The sequence below is a fragment of the Ammodytes marinus genome (assembly GCF_949987685.1).
Source record: "Ammodytes marinus genome assembly, chromosome: 16".
NCBI classification, from domain to species: domain Eukaryota; kingdom Metazoa; phylum Chordata; class Actinopteri; order Uranoscopiformes; family Ammodytidae; genus Ammodytes; species Ammodytes marinus.
This window is the reverse complement of record NC_137220.1, coordinates 24672322-24697171: the sequence shown is the minus strand read 5'-3', so window position 1 is coordinate 24697171 and position 24850 is coordinate 24672322. Positions and strand designations below refer to the sequence as shown.

At 36.6% G+C, this 24850-nt stretch overlaps 1 protein-coding gene across 3 annotated transcripts in view; it reads left to right on the top strand.

The window, feature by feature from the left end:
* The first annotated feature begins 2100 nt into the window (after positions 1 to 2100).
* LOC307262563 (nuclear GTPase SLIP-GC-like) overlaps positions 2101 to 24850 on the top strand; it is a 51151-nt gene continuing 28401 nt past the window's right edge. For 2 of the 3 annotated variants that reach the window (XR_013845248.1, XM_080043491.1), the window contains exons 1-21: positions 2101 to 2300; positions 3914 to 3995; positions 5778 to 5890; positions 6118 to 6153; positions 6295 to 6333; positions 7402 to 7474; positions 10159 to 10251; positions 10580 to 10673; positions 11234 to 11450; positions 11581 to 11805; positions 11955 to 12161; positions 12271 to 12446; positions 14593 to 14683; positions 14765 to 14852; positions 15045 to 15166; positions 15460 to 15633; positions 15728 to 15885; positions 15974 to 16091; positions 17779 to 17887; positions 17974 to 18107; positions 19320 to 19401. Coding sequence is in view for 2 of the 3 variants with exons in the window: in XM_080043491.1 (XP_079899617.1) it covers positions 3929 to 3995; positions 5778 to 5890; positions 6118 to 6153; positions 6295 to 6333; positions 7402 to 7474; positions 10159 to 10251; positions 10580 to 10673; positions 11234 to 11450; positions 11581 to 11805; positions 11955 to 12161; positions 12271 to 12446; positions 14593 to 14683; positions 14765 to 14852; positions 15045 to 15166; positions 15460 to 15633; positions 15728 to 15885; positions 15974 to 16091; positions 17779 to 17887; positions 17974 to 18107; positions 19320 to 19401 (2416 nt within the window). In the remaining variant the exon portion in view is untranslated. Of the gene's footprint in view, positions 2301 to 3913; positions 3996 to 5777; positions 5891 to 6117; positions 6154 to 6294; positions 6334 to 7401; positions 7475 to 10158; positions 10252 to 10579; positions 10674 to 11233; positions 11451 to 11580; positions 11806 to 11954; positions 12162 to 12270; positions 12447 to 14592; positions 14684 to 14764; positions 14853 to 15044; positions 15167 to 15459; positions 15634 to 15727; positions 15886 to 15973; positions 16092 to 17778; positions 17888 to 17973; positions 18108 to 19319; positions 19402 to 19548; positions 19760 to 24850 lie in introns of those variants that run through there. The other variant, XM_080043492.1, reaches the window with a different exon arrangement.

The following is a 24850-nucleotide window of genomic DNA, read 5'->3' as shown; positions in this document are numbered from 1 at the left end:
CATGTACTATGGGGATGAGTTAACATCTGTTTATCAAAACGTTGACTTCTACTGCCATCTGGTGTTTACAGCTAGAAAGCACAAAAGGAAAAAATATTCCACATGTTTTTCAAAAAAACAAACAGCAGATAGTGTCTTCTTTCTTGAGTGTGCTGATTGATACAGCACAAATTATTTTGGGATATTTAAACACGGTGTACAGAGGTAAGTAGCATTGCACTACAGACAGAAGTCTACACCATGTTACAAAATCCAGTTGACAATAAAAACAACTAGGTGAATATAAGTATATGACCACAATTGGGTTTAAGTAGACTGGTGTAAATGATTGTTGGCTACTGTTTAGGAGTTAAGTAGGCCTAGTAGGTTACATTATAATGAGATTTGTGAAAAAAGTTAAGTCGTCACAAAATAAGTTCTGGTTTGTGTTAAGTATTTTTACATAGCACCCTTACTCAATGTAATACGGTCCCAATTTACTGTTTGGTTATAGGTAGTAAAGTATGTCTGATGGGTCGTCACCACCACGCACTGTGTTGTATGTGTTTGCGTCATGTTGTGCATACTTTATATTTGGGTCTGTGTTTCTGCTTTGCAAGTGCGTTTGTAAGAGAGGAATCACACAATAAAACATGAATTTAGTCCCGTTTTCAAGTGTGGGGTGTCATGGTAACTTTCTACTATCACTAGTGTGTGTGTGGTTGGCGAACTGCTGGCGTATGTTAATTTTGAAAGGGAAATAAACAATAAGGGCCGAGTAGTGATGTTACTGATTTCTGAAATTGGAATCTGAATGACCTGCACACACGCTCACTCAGCAACATTTGCATTTGTAGGGCTGGCTTCTATTTGCGGTCCAGTCAAAAAGGTGTATTCAAAAACTGTAGTTGGATATTTAAGCCGGAACTTGTGCGGGAAGTAGGGCGCTACCAGTTAGATACCAGTCTCGGTTCACAAACATTTATCCTGGATAGGGGTTGGACTCTTCTCTGTAGTTGCCCAAGGTTTGATGCGTCAGGCGGGTTTGGGGATACTCACAAACCTCCCAGTTGAGCACCTTAACCCAAGTTTTTCTTCAACGAGTGATATTTCCCCAAGTGCGTCTGAAGCTGCAGTGAACATCCTGGCGGCGTTTGAACTTTAGGAGAGAAGATGTGCCGATCCTTAATAAGTGACTTCAGGAACTTGTAGTCTTTTCCTTCGGTGTAAAATTCATAAAACTAAAAACATTACTTAGGTGAATAGTGCTCCGTCTAGATGGCGGGAAATACATATATATTTAAAGTGCAAACCTAAAGTAGCGTGCTCACGTCAGTGTCAGCATAGTTCACAGGCCCAGGAGACAAGGAATGTTTTTTCTTGTTTTTTTTTACGGAACTGTTGTTATATTAGCAGTTGGAATTCATATTTATGCTACTGTGGAGTTGTCATTGTTTTGAGACTTTAGATTAGAGTGTATCGTTGGCCATCTTGATTGGTTTTCTGACCCCCCCCCCCCCCAATAAATCAAAACTGCACATTTCAGAGTGGCCTTTTATTGTGGCCACTCTAAGGCACACCTGTGCAATATTCATGGCAAATAATTTGTTTTATTTTAGTCTTTTGACTACACAAGTCATTTCCGGATTTTCTTTTAATTGATAAACACAAACCTGTTATTTAATATAAAAAATACTGGCATTGATAAAAAATTTATTAATAATGCTTCAACTAAATAAACTTCCAAACGGCTCAAGGGGTTCACATAGTACATTCAAGCAGTACATATTTTAGTTCTTTATTTTCTAATAAATTGGCAAACATTTAAAACAATACTTTTTTCATGTTGTCATTATGGACTGGAGTATTGTGTGTAGAATTTTGAGAGAAAAAAATGAATTAAATCAAGCCTTATTCCAGGCTGTAACATAACAGAATGTAGAAAAAGTGAAGCGCTGTGAATACTTTCCATAGCACGTAGACACTCTTCCTGTAGATCTAGCTGTGCAAATATCATGTAAATTCAGTTTGAAACTGGGCCTACAGTTTGGGTGTGTTGTTAGGTGTGTCTCGGGGTAAAGCGTTGGAGAGAGCCATTGCCAACGACTGCTTCTGCAATTGCTGTTGCAAAACATATGCCAATAAAAGAACTTTGAACTTTGAAGGACAACTACACTTTGGATTTGAAACAGGCTTTCGTGGTGGTCGGTGGGAATTTTTCCCATAACAAGTGCCTGTATTTACACATTTGAATTCATCTTGCTCAACCTGCTTTGCCGGCAGAAAGGAGAGCAGAGAAAGAAGAAAAGAACAAATAAAATGTAAGTAAGAACATTTCAATGCATTATATTCACAACAGAATACATAACTGGGACACAAAATAAACTGTAAAATGATGAAAAATGCAAGAATATACTCTGCTATTTTGTATTTGTAATGCAGTCTTTTTTATCCTATAGATGTATTATTTATGACTAAACTGAAACATTTTTGTCTAATCTGCGGTAAATCTTGTGCTATTTACTTGCCATGTTGGTATATGATAAAATGTTTAATTAATATAATTCTGGGGCCATATTCACAAAACCTTTTAAGGCTAAGAGTAGGTTCTAACGTGCTGATTTAGGAGTAACTCTCAAAAATAAGGGGGGTTTCACTCCTAATTTTAGGACTCCTAACTTTTTAAGATAAGTGTAATTCACAAATCATTTTAGCGCTAAAACTAGCTCCTAAATCTATGAAAAGCTAGTCCTCGAGAGGACTCCTAAGTCACTAAGAGTAAATCACAGACAACCATTTGATGGCTTTTTGGAGAGATTTATACTAGATTTAATACTAGTGAGCTTTACAAAAGGTACCTTAATAGCTGTAAGGATTTAATGATCTTAGTAAAGCTATGTTCAGAAAGTATAGACACATTTATATTTATTATATTTATATAAAAAATTATTTATTAAGTTCCTTTTCCTGCAGGTGCTTTGGGTTCTCCTCCGTTCCACAGGTCCGCTGTCTGTATAGGTGCGCGTCTCGCCTTTTTCCTTCCGCATGCACTTTACAATTTCGCCGGCTGTTGTTTCTAAATTGTGAATTTCCTGGTTTGTCGCTGTCTGACTATTGCTGCATAGTCCGCTGTTCAGAGAAATACAGAGTGCATGGCGTGCAGCTGTTCAATGAGGATATTTTTCCAATTCAAATCATTGTAAAATTTAAAATGAATAGACCTATGTGGCGCCTTTGTAGGTTAATAGTGAACAAATGTGTGGGAAACCCTGCAGTATCTTGGTTTCATGTTAAATCAGTGTCACTTGTCATTAATTCTATATAAAAACTCTTAACTTTAATACAGCACACGATATGGATATCTCCCACAGTGTTTCTATCATGAATTCACTCTTAGCTCTCATTCCCTTTCAGCCAATCACTGTGGGCATAGAAGGTATGGACATGACGTCATCCATAGCAACAGGGTCAACCCCGCCCCCTTATCTTAGCTTAGGAGTCCCTCCCATTCCTTAGTAAAAGTTGGTCTTATCAGCTTTGTGAATAGGTTTTAAGAAATGACTCCTTACTAAGAACTTTTAGTGCTCCTTAGGAGTACTCTTAGCGCTAAGATAAAATGTTTTGTGAATACGGCCCCTGATCTGTATGTGTATCCAAACTAAGGATAGAACAAATACATTTTGAGAATTGTGATTTTTGAGGTTGGTTATATACTGTATCTTACCATTTACATTTATTTTGTTCACACAAGTTAAAGTTTAGACATATGCCATTTGTCCAGACAACTAACTTTGTTATTGTGGAACTACTTACAACATTATGAATGTAATACCCACTTATTTTGCATTAACTAAATGTATTTCATAATAACTGTCTTAAAGATGTCATGCAGTAATAATTGATGTTAAAATATGTTTATTTGTTTTACTTTCAGCTTCTGTTCTTGATCATGGATGATTATGTTCGCAACAAATTAAATGAATGGGGTCTCAGCGAGTGCATAGAAAGATTTGAAGGTAAGGTGGTAACACTTTATTGGTACATGAATCATCATGAATTCATACATGTAGTACTTCATGAACTGTCAGTAATTGTGGGCCTACAAATAAAGTGGTGCCCTGTTAATTCAAGGTCACCACATAAAGGGGTGAGCTTGAGATAGTGGTGACCTTGAATTGATTTGAGTTTATGATTTGAATGAGATGGACCATGTCAACACTTTATATGAGGGGCCAAAAACATGATGAAGTCATGAAAATGCTTAGTTCATCATGATTTCAACACTTGGTATACAAAACACATATGTGTATTATTGGTGTGACTGGACAGACATGATCATCAGTGATCACTCAAAGATCATGATGATTAACATACCTTAGCTGAAGCATTAATTGATGTATTGTTCCTGTGTTAAATCATGCATGAGATACTATTAATCCTAGTGAATTACTGAAGTACTACATGAATGAATTCATTAATTTTCATGCATGAATTCATGTACCATCAATATTCAGTGTAACCGGTAAGGTTTTACCAAACCTCAATTATAGGGCACTGAAACGTTGTACGACCTGCCAATACTGAAACATATAAGAACCTACCAATACAAACTTTGGCAAGACTAGGTGGAAACCTACTTGGTGGTTGTGCCTATCATGTGAATTCCTTTTTATTTTGAATGATCATCTAGCGTTTTTGTAGTGGTCCCAGTAAAATGTAAAATTCTTAATGTCTACTGACATAGTTGAGTAACGTTTGAGTCTAAAAATATTATAATCGCTGATTGCACAGCGTGAAAAGGTATGAGCATGACATACAGCAATTTTTAAGTATTTATGTTTGTATTGGACCATTTGTATTGAAATAACTTGATGATCTAATTGGTGTTTAATAATATAAACTGTACATACATAGAAGGATTATATACATGGAAGATGATGCAGTTGGGATTATTAAAATCTCAGTCAAAGACCTCTGCAAGACTTTATTGCAGAAATCAAATGATGCAATGGTTGTAAACAGGACAAAACAACATTTCTGGGAGCTTGTGTGGACTTGTATGCTATGCTCACAATGCAAGCCTTGTTAATACAGGCACAGATACTGCAGCATTACTTAAAGGCCTACTTCACCGGTTTGAATATGAAGGTGTATTGAATTCTGAGATCCTATGTAGTATAAATGTGCAAAAAAAAATGAAATTGGTTCATCCTAGCCTGAGAAAAGGCAGAAAGAGTGTTTTTTTAACCCTATATTAATCTTACTGTGACATCACAGTAAGATAAATATAGGGTTAAAAAAAAAACCTTACTTTGTAAATATTACTGTGATTTCTCCTACTGTGACATTACAGTAATATTTACAAAGTAATTTTTTTTTAACCCTATATTTATCTTACTGTGATGTCACAGTAGGATTAATATAGGGTTAAAAAAAACCACTCTTTCTGCCTTTTCTCAGGCTAGGATGAACCGATTTTTTTTTTTTTTGCACATTTATACTACATAGGATCTCAGAATTCAATACACCTTCATATTCAAACCGGTGAAGTAGGCCTTTAATTGCAGCTATAGTTATTGCAAGAGAAATCTAAAAACTGAGCAATGAGATGAGGATCTCAGCTCAAGCAGCACTGCAATCAAGGCAAAGTGATGAAAATGTCGAACAATACCCTATTAGCCATGTGAGGTTTTAATGTTCACAATGATAACAATTTTCTCCTTATGAAATAGCAATTTGAAAATGTTTCTTATTTTTTGCATCACTTTTCATTCAACTGCATTTTAACTTAATTACAGATGAAGGCATCGACAAGGAAAGTCTTTTCTGTCTTCATGATCAAGACATCGATAACTTGATCTCAAAGATTGGGCCGAGGACAAAATTCAAGAGGAGACTGAAATTGTTAAAGGTAATGTTCTGCGCTGTGAAGATCATTTAAACAAATAATGTATTTGGTCTTAGTAATAATGAAGATAGGTGCAAGTTAAAGGTACAGGAACATAAACTTCTGGTTTATGTTTTGATGAGGCCAACAGACAAGAAGTTTGTAATAACTAATTGGCAATAGCATTTACTACAATTTCATAGAATCTATTTGCTAATTATTGATTGGCAACAATTTTATTTTGTACCTAGGAAGAACAAAATACAACTAATCTGGAAGCTGCTGAAGTAAGTTAAATAGAGTTTACAACTAAGTATCATCTAAGGCAATTTTTTACAATTGTACTAACACATTATTTTAGATTTATAGTCAATGTCTACTCAAAATATAACATGGTCTTGCACTTTGAATGTTATTTTTATCTGCAGTGTCACCAAAATGCTGAAGAAGCAGCTGATCCTGCTCAGGTAAGGATCACTTTGTGTTGTCATCAGTGAATGTTCCTCTATTCTTCATGTATATGCACCAAAGTGTCCTGAGATAAGGTCATCTTTAGCCCCTTTTTACACAGCCAGACGAGAAGCGCAACAGATTGTTCCGGGAATTTTACTACCACCGAGGGTAGTAAAATTGCAGACACATTCTGTTCAGCCTCTCTGTATAAATGCGTCTGCTTGTTGTTGCAGAACGGGGGGGTGTTGGGAGCGGTTGGGAGTGTGACGCTATGTACGTTCTAAACATGCGACCATGGAAGCAGTAATGTAAATGTATTTAACATTAGCCACGACGGCCTGATGTCCCGTAAAAATCGCCAAAGAAAAGGAACGGCGTATAATCTAGCTGGTTATAAGGTCCGCTGCTTAATCAAAACCCCCACACTTAATTTTCCAGAGTTTATTAGTGTATGTCTACACGGGGGAAATTATTCAATTAATTGGAAAAGCTATAGGCTCAGCTAGGCTGCGACCGGATCACCGCTGCTATTATCCTGAAGTCTGAGCGTATATATACACTTTATTTCTGTCTACAGTAACGTGACTTCACACACTGTGTGTGTGTGTGTGTGTGTGTGTGTGTGTGTGTGTGGCACACACACACACACACACACACACACACACACACACACACACACAGGTGAAGCTCCTAATTGAGCGGAGTGATTTGTCAGTTTGGTCCCAGTGATGTTGGACTCAGCGTGAGGGCGAGATCAACTGGCACATCACGGACAGTAAAGGACGGCCCTCTTTCTGCAAGCCCCAGCACTTCTGCTCTCAATTCACCGGCCAGTGTTGTTTAAAGCAGCTGACCGGTGTGGCGCTATATTTCTTTTCCCTCTTTCATTCCGGAATGTGTAACGCTGTGTAAATTGGCATATTGATGCACCAGCATGCCAGCTTTGCTTAGTGCTGTGTAAATAACACAGAACCAAGCAAAGCCGGCTCATTGGCGTACCGTCGTTCCGTCAATATGCTGCAATCTCTGTAAAAGGGGCTTTTGACTGAAGAATTGTCACATTTTTTTTGGACACTTTTCAGAATTTTGCCAGGATGTCAAATATTCATGTTCATCCTCAAGTTTACTTATCAACAAGTGACGCAAAGATTGAAGGTGAGCTATACAGTTTGTTCTTGATTACATAATGCCACTTATTGAAGTATTAAAGTCATTTAAGAGCCTAAACTGTTAAAACCATAGATAGTATTTAAAATGGATCCGGGCTGACCTCAGTTATTTCAACTGTATCCAATCATCCTGGCCTATGCGCGTCGCCATATTGTCAGATTTCTACTCCGCCTCATTTCCTCTTACCGAAAAAGGGCATTGATGTGACGTCGGGGGGAGGGAGATACGCCCATTTGGCTGATGTATACCTCCGAGGCGCAGCGAGGGCCGGGGGTGGCTAGCTGTCACCCTAATTATTTGTTAATTATCACCTCCATTGGTTTAAAAACTAGCGTAATCCAAAATAATTCAACCCCCTCTAGGAGATACGACCTAAACATACAGACTAGAATGTTTTTTTGGACCAGGCCGTAAATAGGTCTAATAATGCTGTGAAAACGGCCTATTTAACATGGTAGTCAATGAGAATTGTTCTGTTTGAAACCTGCCCTTAGTGGCCTCTCGGTGAACTGCATTTTTTGTCACTTCCGCATTGGAAGCTAGTAGAACTCGCTGTGGTTGGGGCTTGGTAAAAACTAAACAAATTGTAACGACACAAACTGTTTGTTTTTTAACAAAACCCAAAATGTAATAATGTAACAATGTGTAGCCCAAACTGTAACAACGTTTTACCTATAATGTAAGAACGTATTACATTTTGGGTCATTTATTAGTATGACATTATGGAGCGAGCAAAATATTTTGCTCATATTAGTGTTATCTTTGTATTACATAAAAGAGTGAGTCAATGATTTATGGATTTAAGGGCTTATTGCTTCAATGTAGTGTTATATCAATAAAAGCGTTATTTCAATAGTTTTAAAGGTGGAATCAGCGATTCTGACATAATAAATTATTGACTCACTCTATAATGTAATAAAATCATTACACTATTAGAAGAAAAATGTTGCTCGCTCCATAATGTAATAACCGACCAAAAATATAATAAGTTGTTACATTATGGGCAAAACGTTTTTACGTTTTGGGGTCAGCACTTTGGGTAACGCTTTATATTAAGGTTCTTGTTATAAGCCTTAGTTAATAGATAATAAGGACCTTATAAGATGCTTATTAACATCAGTTTGTGTTAATAAGACTATATTTAAGTGTTAATAATAACACAATAAACATGTTTACTGTGTGATTATAAGACTTTTATAAGCACTTATGAGAAACTTCTTAACTATTTATTGATTGCTTAATAGCATTAATGAAAGTCTCATGAGTTTCTGATAGCTGTTAATAAAAGCGTTACAAACCCATGTATTGAGTCTTACTAACTTACCTATTATGTCATAGTTAAACCTTTACTAAGGATTGTTTGTTGCTTTATGAAGGTGAACACACCTTTATTATTTGTTTATTAGCAGTTAACTATGTTCTAAGAACGATGCTTATTAAGGTTAATAAGTCCTTTATTAAACAGGTAATAATTCATTTCTATGCTCTAAGAACAATGCTTATTAAGGTTAATAAGTCCTTTATTAAACAGGTAATAATGCATTTTGAAGGTACCTGATCTAAAGCGAGAACAATGCTTATTAAGGCCAATAAGTCCTTTATTAAACAGGTAATGCATTGTGAAGGTACCGGATCTAAAGCGAGAACAATGCTTATTAAGGCCAATAAGTCCTTTATTAAACAGGTAATAATGCATTTTGAAGGTACCTGATCTAAAGCGAGAACAATGCTTATTAAGGTTAATACGTCCTTTATTAAACAGGTAATAATGCATTTTGAAGGTACCGGATCTAAAGCGAGAACAATGCTTATTAAGGCCAATAAGTCCTTTATTAAACAGGTAATAATGCATTTTGAAGGTACCGGATCTAAAGCGAGAACAATGCTTATTAAGGTTAATAAATCCTTAACATACACTTTTTAACAGTTAATAAGTACTATATCTTGTCAAGGTGGATACAAAGCTAATCAAATACCTTCACCGCTCTAACATTGTATTTACATGTCGTTTTTCTAATTCTCATTGTATCCTCCTTGACAAGATATAGTACTTATTAACTGTTATTAAGTGTTTAATAAAGGACTTATTAACCTTAATAAGCATTGTTCATAGAGTATAGTTAACTGTTATTAATTGATTAATAAAGATGTGGTTACCTTCATAAAGCAACAAACAATGCTTAGTAAAGGTTTAACAATGACATAATAGGCAAGTTAGTAAGACTCAATAAATAGGTTTGTAACGCTTTTATTAACAGCTATCAGAAACTCATAAGACTTTTATTAATGATATTAAGCGATCAATTAATAGTTAAGAAGTGTCTTATAAGTGCTTATAAAAGTCTTATAATCACACTGTCAACATGTTTATTATGTTATTATTAACACTTATATATAGTCTTATTAACACAAATTAATGTTAATAAGCATCTAATAAGGTCCTTATTACCTATTTGCTAAGGCTTATAACAAGAACCTTAATATAAAGCGTTACCGCACTTTGTTACATTATTGACCAGTTATTACATATTGGGTTTTGTTAAAGATTATTACAAGGCAGCAATTCTTTGCTTTGACTTAGAACAACTCCAATGAAACTTTGTTGAAATATTTAGAGAGGCACATGTAACTTTTATATTTTGCTTTTTATTTTATTTTAATTCAATAAGGAAAGAGAAAGTTGAATGGTCTGGGCAGTTCAAGCCAATGGCAATCATCACCTGCAAAACGACGACATGACCCTATACCGAGATCATACTCAGGTACTTATATACATTCTACACAATGACAACCCCATTAAAGAGCTTTTATATTTAGTTCAGACTTGGGGCAGATGATAATTATAGTAAAAAGGTGTCAAAAGCAACAATAGGTATGCTTCTAGTACTACATATTTAATTTGACCATGTCGTTTAACTGAATTATGTTTTGAACCCAAACCACTTGTTTATCTCTGTTGCCATGTTATAATTAGGATGATACACTCTGAGGCATCCTAAATTGACATGCAGAGGAATTGCCTCATTGTGAATTACTTTACTGGATTGGTTCATGTCTAACGCTGAAGAAATTTTACTTTTACTCTGACAGACGAAATCATTCTGGCTGATGTGAAAACTATAATGAGATTTGTCAATAAGAGAATACCAAACCAAGACAACAAAAAACTCAATAAGTTCCTGAAGTAAGTATAGAGTTTATGATTTTTTCACGTTTCATATTCTTTTGTATGGACCCTGTTCCACTGCTGTCCAGTGGCACATTTATATTAGGATATGTTAGACTGGTCTGTAGAAAGTTAGACATTTTACAAACATGGTTATGGTGGTTCAAGAAAGATTAAGTCCCCTGCTAAGAAAGTTTGCTGTTGGAAGCAAAAGATGCAAATGCATATGACAAACTGTACCAAAAATATACTCAAACTCTAATAGGATTTTGTTATTGATGACAAACTCGCCTTTACTGTCCTCAAAGCTTTGATTTTGTTGAAGACCAACTCCTGAGCGAACCATCTGGCCTGAAGACACAATAAAAACTGTTTAAAGCTCTGTTAAGCTGAAGTGAACTGCAACATCTGGTTTTGATTGTGTGATTTCATCTACAAGTGACCCTTTTCACATTCAAGTATTCATTGCAGCTGCTTTAAATTATGATTATTGTTATTCCATATTTGACTTCTAGACATTATTTCAGTGTTGTATATTAATTGATCTTATTAATACATTTTACTCAATTATGCAACAGGGATACAATCAACAATTTGGAGACAGACAAGAGGGAACTGGTCGGTGTCTTTGGTAGAACCGGGGCTGGAAAGAGCTCCTTGATAAATGCTGTCATTGGAGAGAAGAATCTCTTGCCCTCTGGAAGTGTCAATGCATGTACCTCCGTCATGATTAAAGTAGAGGCTAACATGCTGAACGGAAAGTATGAGGCAGACATCGAGTTCATTGCAAAAGAGGTAAAATGGGCTGAATATGTTTTTCTTGAAGCTATTCAAAGAATGTTGATGTAGCTGCAATTACAAAGTTACTGGATACATTACATGCTTTTGATTTAAAATTAGTCAATGTCATATTTTTTATTTTTAGGAGTGGAAAGACGAGTTGTGGTCCTTGTTTAATTTTCTTGGGAATAATGCAGATCAGGAAAAAGATCAGGAAGATGACGATTATCGTGACACTAATGAAAAGCTTTCAGCTCTGTATGGCGAAGAGTGTAAAAACATAAACAATGAAAACCTCTTTGACAACAAGTATTTCAAAGAAATCCCAGAATTTCTCAACTCCAGGAAGAAGACCCTGACATGTGATTCAGTAAGTAAGAGAAAAGCTCTCTGCCCCGGTTAGTCTTTTGGATTAGTTACTAATTTAATTTCTGCCATTTTTCATCTGATCCACTTAAAATTTGCAAATAAATAACATTACCATAAGTTGCTCTAATCTTATTTATTTGCTTTTGACAGGCCAAAGAGCTATCTGCAAGATTTGTCAAATACACAAGAACTGACCCAAATGACAGTGAAAGTAAAGATGTAAAGAAGTGGTATTGGCCACTAGTGAAATGTGTGACCATCAGGGTGCCCAATAATGATCTTCTCAAGCATGTCACACTTGTGGATCTTCCTGGCAATGGTGACCGTAACAAGAGCAGAGATAAAATGTGGAAAGAGGTATGTCAGTCAATTACAATGCTTTGTTTAACTTTTTGTTAATAAACAAAAACAAAAAGATGCTGTCACATCATGCTATTACAAAGCACTGAAAATGCTGCCCTTACAGGTTGTTGGAAGTTGCTCTACTGTGTGGATTGTGACTGACATTAATCGAGCAGTATCAGAAAAAGAACCCTGGGAGGTCCTGGAAAGTGCTTGTAGCCTCATGGGAAATGGTGGCGAATGTAAGCACATTCACTTCATCTGCACGAAGTCTGATCTTATTGAAGATTCAGATGCTCAGTAAGTAAATCGAAGATGCTATTGTACATTGGCTATTTAAAAATTAGTTATAGCGTACAATAGAGCACTTGCTTCCGGAAGTAAAAATCCCAATCATTTTCTCCATAGGAGATTAGATTATTAGCCACAATGTCCTAACCATACAAGGCAGACTTTCCGATAGCTGAAACAATGGTATATACTCTGGTAGATGTTTCAAGTTTATTTGATATCAACCTCATTTTTAGGAAAACATAGTTTATTTGTGATCTCAAAGTGAACTACACTACCCATGATCCTAGAGCGTCACACCGTGGTTACCATGGAAATGTTTACCACTCGCGGGAAATTTGGCTTTACAGTGGCCGCCATTAAAGTAGAAAAAATGCAGCTCGACTTTCGGCTGCTAAAAGTGTACATAACGGGCCTTTGTTTTACTCTACGTAGCCTATATATATATTTGACTCATTATATTGCTGCTCTGTACTCTATTGTATACTGCATTTTTAATCTTTTAATTATCATTGTTTTATCAGTATTTGATCTTGTTTCTGTTTTGTTTAGTTTAATTAGTTGTTTTTAAAAAAGCCTCCTGTGGACAGGTGTTGTAAACTAGCATTTATGCTAACACACTGTAAACAATGCATCTGGTTCGTCCAATGACGTTGTCATGTCCACTCCAAATAAAATCTACTATACTAAACTAATATTTTTATTAGAGAAGTAGCAGATCGGAAATGATGAATGTACAAAAGACGGTGTGTGTAAAACATTTTTTTAAAAGCTTGCGAAAGGCTTGTTATCTGGGAAAAGCATGGCCACTGTTGAGCCCTATTAAGACACTAGTAATAGTACTGGTTAAAAACGTTGTGCAATTTAGATAACTGCTTCCAACAACACCCCCATGATCCCTCACTCCATATTCAACTTGTGAATATTTATAAATGGTAAATGGACTCCACTTATATAGCGCTTTTCCCTGGTTTTTCACAGACTCAAAGCGCTTTACATTGTTTTGTACACATTCACCCAATACATTCACCCAATCACACACACATTCATACACCGATAGCAGCAGCTACCACGCAGGGTGCAAGCTAACTATCGGGAGCAATTCGGGGTTCAATGTCTTGCCCAGGGACACTTGGACATGTGGCAGGTAGGTGGGGGATCGAACCTCCGACCCTGCACACCAGAGGCAAACTCCCCACCCACTTCGCCACTGCCGCCCCATAAGCAGTATTGGTGACAACCCTGGTCACTTAAAACATTATGTTGATATGCCAGTTAGAGAGAAATCGTGGATAGCTTTCGGTCCTCGCAAAACAATACAAACAACCATCAGCCAATTTTCATCAATTTGGTTGTTGTTGTATGTATCCCAAATAATTTGTAATCAAGTATAGCTACAGCACCGCATTCTCCTAGAGCATCCCATGAGATGTCAGGCTGGTTTGCCAGTAATTTCTTGAGGAAATCCTTGTCTCTGAACTCCTCTCACTCCCAGGTTTTTGCTTAGACAACAACAGAAGCTGCAGCTCTTTTGGTCTTCTGGTACCTGCCTGCTACTTCAGAAGTCCTCTTGCAAATCTAAGCCAAAAAGGCCAAGTATCGCCGCAGGTTAAATCCTTTATCTTTGTCCTATTATATCCTGGTAGCTATGACACTTTCTTATTGAAATGCCTTGTACCAGCATATTAGTCTACAAACCAAGCACCACTCTGGTACATATTTGTCAGGATATTCCTCCCTATCACCAAATACTCATGTGTCTGCAAAAACACTTATTGAGCACACTGACTTCCAAGTTTGTTTGTATTTGCTTTTGTTTTCTACATTAGCAGAAATGATGCAAGATATTCCCAAATAAAGAAAGGAGCTCCTCCATCCAAACTAAAATAACACTATATTATACTGACCCCAAAGCTTATTAAACAATTTCCTGGAAAGGAACTGATATCTAAATATAAATTCAGTGTGAGTTGATTTTGTACAATTAAATTGGTAATTGAGACACTGTTTAGTTACCCTTCCAATTAGTTCTAATTAATTGGGTAAGTGTCAGGTATTTAGTCAGTGTACAGTGGGCATCATGTTCCCAATAATAGATAAGTACTGAAAAATTATTTAAAGGAAATTCCTGTAGAAACCATATGTTTTCTTTTAGTTCAGCAGCTGTTCCTGGTTTGATATTGAAAAGAAATTTACAAGCCAAGGAAGCAGTGAAAAAGGAATTTGGCAAATCAAAGAAGATTAAGGTGAGTTTTATAGACTGATTTTCACACACTAATATTGTCTACAACTGCAAACATATCTTCAAATCAAAACCTTTTTTAAAGAAACATTTCAGTGGCGAATCTTTCCAAGTGTTCACAGTGAGCTCCAAAGAGTTTCTGAAAGAGAAACGCCTAAAACCAGATGACACTGGTAGGTGAAGTCCCAATATTTAAACACTGGATAGAGTGATTTTTTAAAAATTATTTAACAACTTTATTTTGAACAAAAATTACCTATGAAATTGTGTAATTTCAATTTAGGTATGTTATTTGTAGGTTTGTAGTTTGTAATTAGAGTGGTATTTGAATATGTAAGATTCAGCTGCAATTTTGTTTCTTACAGAAATTCCCAAACTTCAGGAATTTCTGCAACATCTCAATGACAGTCACTCAGAAATAAAAAACTATGTGTCTCGAGCTCATGGGATTCTCTCGCTGATTCAAGGGGCCAGCTGTAGGGAAGCGGTAAGGTCAACTGAACAAAAACTCTTTCTTTGTCTTCATTATCAATAATATTGTAAGAAAATAATATATTTCCATAGCAAATAAGTAATCTGAAGTAAACTACGCTCAAATTCAGTGGAAACATTGCAAAGTGAAGTTACAGACTTCTTGGATCTATCTGGAATAACAATGTATTAATTCCAATGAAACACTGAAACGCTCTCCATGAAATATACTATCGTGAAAGAAACACAGTGAGATAAGCAGTAAAGCATTATATCCTTTAATACAGAATGTGTTATCATTGATTTCAGGCTGCCCATGAAATGGATGTGTGCACAGTCCTTGAAGAAAAGCTGAGGCATGAACTTGATGAAGTCAGAAATCCCATGGAAGAGGCTCATGAGGCTTTTGTTAAATGCCTTAGTGAGGGTGTTGAGAAATCCAGAAGTTCATGTGAAACAATGCTGAAGTCCTTCTTATATCCTGTGAGCATTGAAATTATAATTACATCAAAATTACGGATTTTGCACTTCATATTAATGTTAACTGTCTTTAAAATGTTATTCTGTTTGTTTTCAGAGAGGGATGAAAGGTGGTGCTTTTCACAGGAGATTGAAATGTGTTGTTCAGAACAATGGCACTCACAAACCAAAAAAAGGGAAAGAAGTAAACCTCAATGTGAAGCTAGCTTCTTGCCTGACTGATAGCATTGATGAGGAATTCAGGAAGACCTTCCCGTAGGATATGACTTAATTAGTTGGTCTTTTGATTAGAAACGTGTCAATGCTTCCTTTATTAACATTTGAACTTGTTAACATGTTTCAGAAATGAAGGAAAAAGTACACCATTCAATGGGGTCATCAATACGTTTTCACTTGACACAGTGAGGCTGATTGAAAAACACAAGGATGTCGAACTGCAACTGATATTTCTCGAGTCAGAGGTAGAGATGAGAAAATAACCATTACATTATGTAGCTGTTTGTCCAGATCAGAGAAGCTGTATTCTATCGAAACAGTAAATGTTAGCGATGTAGAAAAATAATGTCAACACCACACGTTAATCTATTATACCTGGTAAAGTAAATATATATACATATGTATAGGGGAAGGTGGGGTGATTTGTGCAACTTTTTACTCAAAGTGATTTTAAAGTGAGGCCTTGACAGTTATGTCTCCAACTCAAATATGTACATATATTTCAGGATGTTGTGCATCCCTGGCAATAAAAACTTTGGATCTGGAATAAACTGTTTAAGAAATATAGCTTTCGGAAAAAAAGTTGTCTTGTCGCACAAATCACCCCACTACGTGGGGTGATTTGTGCGTCATTGTGTCACAATGACAAAGTCACCATCATCATCTTTCTGGCCATCTGAACTCTCATCAGTGGTGTCGTTAAGTGGAATTGAGATGTCACTCTCTCCTGAGCTACTGTAGACTATCACTTTCTTTTGGTGACCAGCGTATACAGCCATGCCACTGGCACAACTCTCAGAAATGTACTTTGCACTAGTTGCTCCGTGCTTGTGGAACCAACTGCCACCTGACAAATGTGATTCCCCCTACATTTCTGCCTTTAAATCAAGGCTCAAAACCCATATGTACACCCTGGTGTTTCCTCCCCATTAACCTCTGCACTACTTACTTACCTCTGCACTACTATCTGTGTTTATGTGGATGTATGGGCTTTACGTCTTTTATTTTGGTTATTGTTATTTTACCTTCATTGTTTACCTACTGAATGCACTATGTACAGCACTTTGGACAGTGCAAACTGTCATAAATGTGCTTTTATAAATACATTTTACTTACTTACTTACTTATAACTCACCCAGGCCCTTGCGCACAAATCACCCCATCCCCAGAATTTTGGATAATAGGCATGATGCAGCAATTTAGGGTTGACATTGTGCTAACTATATAGACTCAAAGTGTAGCATACCAAAGCACTAAAACATGTGTCAAATGTTTTCAAACGTGTCTATAATTGTTCAGACACAATAATCAAAAAACCTTGATCATGGAAATTTTACTTTGAAAGGCAAAACACAGTTTTTTGAGCTTAAATGTGCTTATATCTTATTCCTTGTGTCTCCCTTCTTTACAGGATGAGTCAAATGGATGGCTCTTCTTAAATATGTGGTCACATTTCCAATTTCTTCCACGGTTTTCTAGAAACAAGGGGTTTTGCAACTTCCAAAATGCACAAATCACCCCACCTTCCCCTATATATATATATATATATATATATATATATATATATATATATATATATATATATATATATATATATATATATATATATATATATATACATACATATATATATATATATATATACATATATATATATACATATATATCGAAACAGAAATGAAAAGGGATACATATATATATATACACATATATACACGTATATATACGTATATATATATATATATACGTGTATATACGTATATATATATATATATATATATATACATATATGTATATATATATATATATATATACATATATGTATACATATATGTATATATATATATATATGAAAATTAAAACGATTAGCCTCATTCCCATTAACTTAATTAAACAACATGTTGATCTATTTTTATTTTTTTCCTTATTAAGGAAGAAAAAATCAGGACTCTGCTCCACAAAAACATCCGGGAGCGTAAAAAAACAATCTACAGCAGTCTGACAACAACCATTGAGAAATGTATGCATGAATGCTATGAAAGTAAGATAGAAGACCATGACATAAAACCTATAACTATAATAATACACATTAGTTGTGATTGTGCAATAATATTTGTTCTATTGTAGAAGCAGCACAATTGAGAGGAAAGGACTCGATGAAAAACATGAGGAGCACTATTGAGAATCACGTACATGAGTTAAAGGACATCATGTTTGAGCAGGCTAAAAATGAAATGTTGAACGTGCTGAGTGACTTGAAGGTTTGTTACTTTTCCTAAAAATATTATACTTTGATGATATAGTAAAACATGTTGATTTAAACATCCTTGTCTGTATCTGTAATTTTAGTTCATCATTTACATTAAAGCAGCTACGAGTAACATTTAAATATCTTTTAAACAGCCTCATGTTTCCTCTGATAATCATAAATTACCTTTAACAGCAAAGACCATCAGTGCAAAGAAAGACATTTTTATATAGTTTTTATTACTGCTTTTGGTCTGGTCGCACACCCAGTCCAATTTTTGGTTTGCGCGTGCAGGCTCTATGGTCACATATCCGTATTGGTCGCAGATTTCAGTGTAGCGCTGCAACGCAATTTGAGAAGCCTATCCCTCCAGGTGAGGGAAGGGGAGCGGGAGCCTTGTTTGAGACAGTTATTTGTAGTCATAATGACTGATAACGGGGCTGAACCATCAAAGAAAAAAAAGAGAATGCAATGAAGAAAAGCTAAAAGGGAGATTGATATACGGGCGGGAGGAAGACGTTGCCAAGCAACGTGTAAACAATTTCACGGGAGCGAATAGACTGCATTGTTTACTGAATGAGCGGTAGCCTACTAACACAAAGTTTACTTTGCTTCATCACCATCATCAGATTACCATTATTCATCTGAAATAGTCATTATTTACAACAACATAAACACATTACCTCATCGTGATCCATACTAACTGCCGTCTCTCGTTCATTCGCTTTCTGTGAGGACAATCTTTCGGCTCCGTGACAGTAGTTAGGTGACACTGCTGCATCAACTCATTGCAATCAGGTGTGTGCACTGACTGGCATTAGTTGATGCAGAGTCACTAACCACTCTCACGGAGCCGAAAAGAGTCCGGTGCCCTCACACTTTCAATAGGCTACACGGACATGCACTATATTGCGTCCTATTCATTTGACTCTTGCACGGATGGCACGCGCTAGAAAACAGCTTTGCGACAGCTGGCGTTGTAAAAATACTACCGCTTTTGTCCAAAGGGGCCGCCAACGGACAAAGTTACCCGTAGTGGCTTTAAGGCTTCTTCTATGTTCAAGTGAGATAATTATTCTGAAAACTTCAACCTTAAACTGTCCCCAACCTGAGCAACCCTGTGTGCACACATCTAAAAAGTGAATGTATGTGGGATTCAGTTAACCTTGAACACAATATCTATCTGTGTGAGTGATAAGTGATAAAGATGTTGTTGCTGAATTAGGAGAGCACCCTGAAGAAACTGGAAGAAACAATGCAGGAATCAATCGATCTGTCACTCAAAACAGATGGTGACTCAATCCCAGGTAAAGAGAACATCAAAATATAAATGTGAAATTATTTGATCCACTAAATATTTTACTAAAATTAATGAAAACATTTTGTATAATGTATTAATACTGCTCTTGGTATTAACAATACAGATTTTCTTTTTCTTTATATATTTCCTTTAGCTGTTAAAGTAGAGCTTGAGGAGGTGAAGAGATACTACAAGCAGTTAAAGGGAACCCCAGATGAAGAAATTTGCTAAAATTTAGTTAAAATGCCAACCGCCTTGTTCACACTATGTGTAATGTGTGCCTGGCAGGGTGAGGTGTTCCCAGACACAGGGCCCTTAGTCTGCTTTTTGTGACTGACCTGTAAAATATTTTGGATTTGGGGCATTTTTGCCTATATGTGGTCATTGATCATAGAATTGTGTTTGTGTGGGGAGGGGAGAAACATTGCCATTATTATTGTAGGGGTCCTAGCTTCTATCTCCCACAGTCTTGTTTTTAATTATGTAGCAGTTGCTTCTTCTTGAATATATTTTCATGTTGTATATGTTTTTTTTTGTACAAAAGTTTTGCTTACAGCAAAGTAATAGTTTCTGTCGGTTCATGTATGAGAAGAAGAAGATGATTGTAATAAACCTTTGGTTTCTTACTTGAAGGAAAACAAGTGTTCATTAATAACTCACGGTTGTTCTGTTGTGATCTACACTGATTCTAAATTTGTAATGGAGATGTAAATTCACTGCAGTCACACAGATTAGAGAAAAGAGGCCTCTGGATTTGGTCCCAACCATTTTTGTGAAGTTGCTCTCTTTTGAGTGTTGTTTTGATATGTGCTTTGCATGTGCTTATTATTACTACATATAGAGGGATGGGATTATATTGCAAATAACTAACTGTAGATCAGAGGCAGACAGAGATGATGCGGAAAGGCATGCATAATGTTGTTTTCATTATGATGGCCAGATACTTTTTTTTATATATATAATTTAGCATTGTTTCCTTCTTTTTGAATGTGTTTTCATGTTTTTTTACTCATGATTTGACTTTGCTTTTAGTATTAATAGATTGGGATGGACAGCATCAGGTTCAATATTTGTAAGGTTTCATACTTTAAACCTTGAGTAAATACTGCAGTTTGTATTTGACAGACTTTAGGCTTTGCAAATAATGATTTTTTTTCCTTCAAGCTAAAAAGTGTTGCTTACTGCAAAATAAAAGTGTGTGTGAGAAACAGAGAATGTGTATCCTTTTTACATGGCTATGCCTCTTTTAAGTGTGTGAGGAGTAATTTGCTGGTTATGCTGTGCACCAGGAAGTAATTAATTAGTTCACAGCCAAGGAAAATGTACCACACAAACACGGCTTTACTTGGGGAGAAGAAATAAACCTAAAGCTTTCTGATAGGTCGTCCAGGAATTTATGATCACATGATTGCAAAACTTTTTTCATACTGAAATGCTGATTTCAGATGAAGTTTCTTCTCTGGCACCAATCTCTGTCTGTGTATTGGCCTTGCATTTTCTAAAACCAATTCTTACTTCATTTGAACCATGTCTAATCTGTGTATATATTTATATGGCATGTTGTTAAAGACAACTGTCCACACAATGACTGAATCAACAAGCCTCACCAGACCTGTTTTAATTTTTTTGACAACTCCCACACAATATTAGAGCAGGTGCTGTTGTTTGAAGCCACAATATTATCATACAGGTGTAAGCAGGCACAGTTGCTTTTGTGGTGAAAATAAACACTGCCAAGTAGCATTGTAAGCCATCCACCTCCTGGTCAAAATGATCATAGGGCTCTTTTCTTAAGGCTCTTTCCCACCACCGCGTGGCAACTCGCCGCCTCCATTTATTTCAATGAGTGAAGGGTGGCAGAGGGGAGGCGGTTACAACCGTGGCGGTTGGACCAAGAAGCGGTTGCCGCCCACGTGTACGCGCACAGAATTTGCCCAACCGCTCTGCTTTCCCCGTGTTGAAACTTTCAGCTGCAGTCGCTCGGCGGCAAGACGGAAATACAAGGCATCGTTGCAAACGGAGTATCCAGACCTAAACAACACGGCTCTACCATGTATTAATTCAATGTTAAAGTGTCTGTCATTTAAAAAAGATTGAATATACAGTATCTCACAAAAGTGAGTACACCCCTCACATTTCTTCAAATATTTCATTATATCTCTTCATGGCACAACACTGAAGAAATGACACTTTGATACAATGTAAAGTAGTCAGTGTACAACTTGTATAACTGTGTAAATTTACTGTCGCCTCAAAATACAATAGTAAACTGGGTCGCAGGGCAGTATTGCAACATGATAACGACCCCAAACACACCTCCAAGACAACCACTAATTTGCTACAGAAGCTGAGGGTAAAGGTTATGGACTTGCCAAGCATGTCTCCTGACCTAAACCCTATTGAGCATCTTTGGGGCATCCTCAAGCGGAAGGTGGAGGAGCGCAAGGTCTTTCATATCCACTGGCTCCGTGATATCGTCATAAATGAGTGGAAGAGGATTCTAGTGCCAACCTGTGAAGCTCTGGTGATCTCTATGCCCAAGAGGGTTAAGGCAGTGCTGGAAAATAATGGTGGCCATACAAAATATTGACACTTTCGGCCCAATTTGGACATTTTCACTTAGGGGTGTACTCACTTTTGTTGCCATCAGTTTAGACATTAATGGCTGTGTGTGTTATTTTGAGGGGATAGTACATTTACACAGTTATACAAGCTGTACACTGACTACTTTACATTGTATCAAAGTGTCATTCCTTCATTGTTGTCCCATGGAAAGATATAATTAAATATTTGAAGAAATGTGAGCGGTGTACCCACTTTTGTTATATAGGCTACTGTATATTCTACGTTAAACACAAACATGTGGAACCAGCGATTGAAGCCAATCTTCTAGGGGAATTATTTTTTAGACGGAACTGTATTTCTTCTCTGGACTTTTATTCTTCATAAAAGCTCGTATAGAGAAACTATAACATCGTTATACGAGAGAGAAAGAGAGAAATAAGTGTGGTGGACTTCTGGTCGGGCTATCCCAACGATACGATCACCGAAGCATCTCGCTGTCATTGCCGCCGAGGCAGCAGCCGCTTTTAAAAACGCCGGGCTCACCGGTGGAGTCCTCCGGCAAGGAGGCGTTTGAGAGGGCGGGTCCCGCACGGCGGTGGGAAAGGCCCTTTAGTGTTTATTTTTCATCTTTATTTTACTGGTAGGTCAAATGTTTTGTCTATAAGTTACTTAAAGTTTGGATCAAGGTCATGTGCTTTCTATCATTTTAGGTAAACTAGTGGTGGAAGGAGTACTCAAATCTTCTACTTAAAGATGAAGTAAGCTATTTATTTATGTTAATATAAATGTGAAATCGCTCTTTATTCATACAGTGATCACTTATATACTGTAGTGTGCGCATTTCATAAAGCCGATCTCTCAGTCACTCACTCTGCATGTAATCGTCAAATAAACTTTTCGGGGATCCCGAAACTGGTTTCCAATCAGAAGAGAGAACGCTACAAACCGGCATTGTCTCAGTGCCGGTGCACGTGCAGAGCGACAGATGGGTGAATGTGTATGCGCATACAATGGCGGAGAAGGTAAAAATCCTTCCCAATGTCTGTTTTGATGGTTTATGGTCTTCAAGCAGCGAGTTATCTAGCATCATCTCAGATCCATAAGTGTGATAAAACATGATAAAAACCATCAAAACAGACATTGGGAAGGATTTTTACCTGCTCCGCCATTCTATGCGCATACACATTCACCCATCTGTTGCTCTGGCGTGCACCGGCAGTGAGACCATGAGTGAGACGGGTGTCGGTTTGTAGCGTTCTCTCTTGTGATTGGATAAAAATGTTGGGATCCTCCAATAAGTTTATTTGCCGATTACATGCAGAGCAGCTGACTGAGAGATCGGCTTTATGAAACGCGCACATTATGTAAGTGATCACTGTATGAATAATAACACTTATATTAACAAAAATAAACCGCTTACTTCACCTTTAAGTTAAAGGCCTACTTCACCGGTTTGAATATGAAGGTGTATTGAATTCTGAGATCCTATGTAGTATAAATGTGCGAAAAAAATTGAAATCGGTTCATCCTAGCCTGAGAAAAGGCTGAAAGAGTGGTTTTTTAACCCTATATTTCTCTCTCTCGTGACATCACAGAAAGAGAAATATAGGGTTAAAAAAAACGTACTTTGTAAATATTACTGTGATGTCTTTTACTGTGACATCACAGTAATATTTACAAAGTAAGTTTTTTTTTTAACCCTATCAGTGTTTCCCCTACCATTATACAGGCCTGGCGGGCCCGCCAGGCCAACGGGACCCCCCGCCAGGCCAACAGCTGCCCAAAAAAAAAAAAAAAAAAATGTAAAAAAAAAAAATATATATATATATTTATTTATTTATTTTTTTTGTCTGCGCTACGCCGCGCGATGCACGTGTGCATTCGGAGCGCACATGTCAAACAGGGAAACTGACGAGAAAGAACCTTCCTTTATAGGTCCATGGTATAGGCTACACTGGAGATATTTAGGACTCAGTAACAGGGAGTTGAACAGGAAAAAGTGATGAGCAAAACTTAGAAAGTTAAAGTCGCTACGTCGCCATGGCAACCAATCTGTATCAACAGCTGAGACAGCGCAGCAAGTTATCTTGAAAACAGCAGGCTATAGTAGCCCTACAAGCTTTATTTTTTGGTATTTTCAATGCTACTTTATTTTTATGTTTTAAATTGAGAACTAGGCTACATGAAATATAATGGGTCGGAATACAAAATGTTGCTTATTTTGCACACATTTTGATTGATAGGCTAATCATGAGGTTAATTCATTTATTTTAAATTAATATTTGATAAATTAAAGAAAATGTTTCATGATCCAGATTATTCCAGAAATTAATACTAGACAGGACATACCTGTCTATATTAGGTCTTCGTGTTTATTGTATTTTATTTTCATATCTGTGTTTTTCTTCAATAGTTTATATGGCTTGTTTCTCCAAATTATTCCATACAATTGTTTTAGGCAGGACATATGACAGCTGTTTACAGAGCAAAAAAAATAAAATCAGATTTAGCTTCTCAAAGTGCACCAGTTTGATGCATTTAACTTAAAAAAGGTAAAGGTTTTCTTCCGCAGGGGCATGCCCCAAGACCCCACTAGAAGGTCCATTCTCCCCCAGCAGTCTCAAAAATTCCTGAGGGAAACACAAAATGTACAAACGTACCGAATGTGAAGGCATAACCCTATGCCCTGATTTGTAGCGGGCTGTCAAAAGAGGCTCATCCATAATACAGTTAGTTTTGGTCAATTTCTACTACAAATTTGGTACGCATGCCGCGCGCATACTCTTTATCAGCTTTTACCACCGGGCCTAAGAACAATTCTAGGGGAAACACTGCCTATATTTCTCTTTCTGTGATGTCACGAGAAAGAAAAATATAGGGTTAAAAAAACA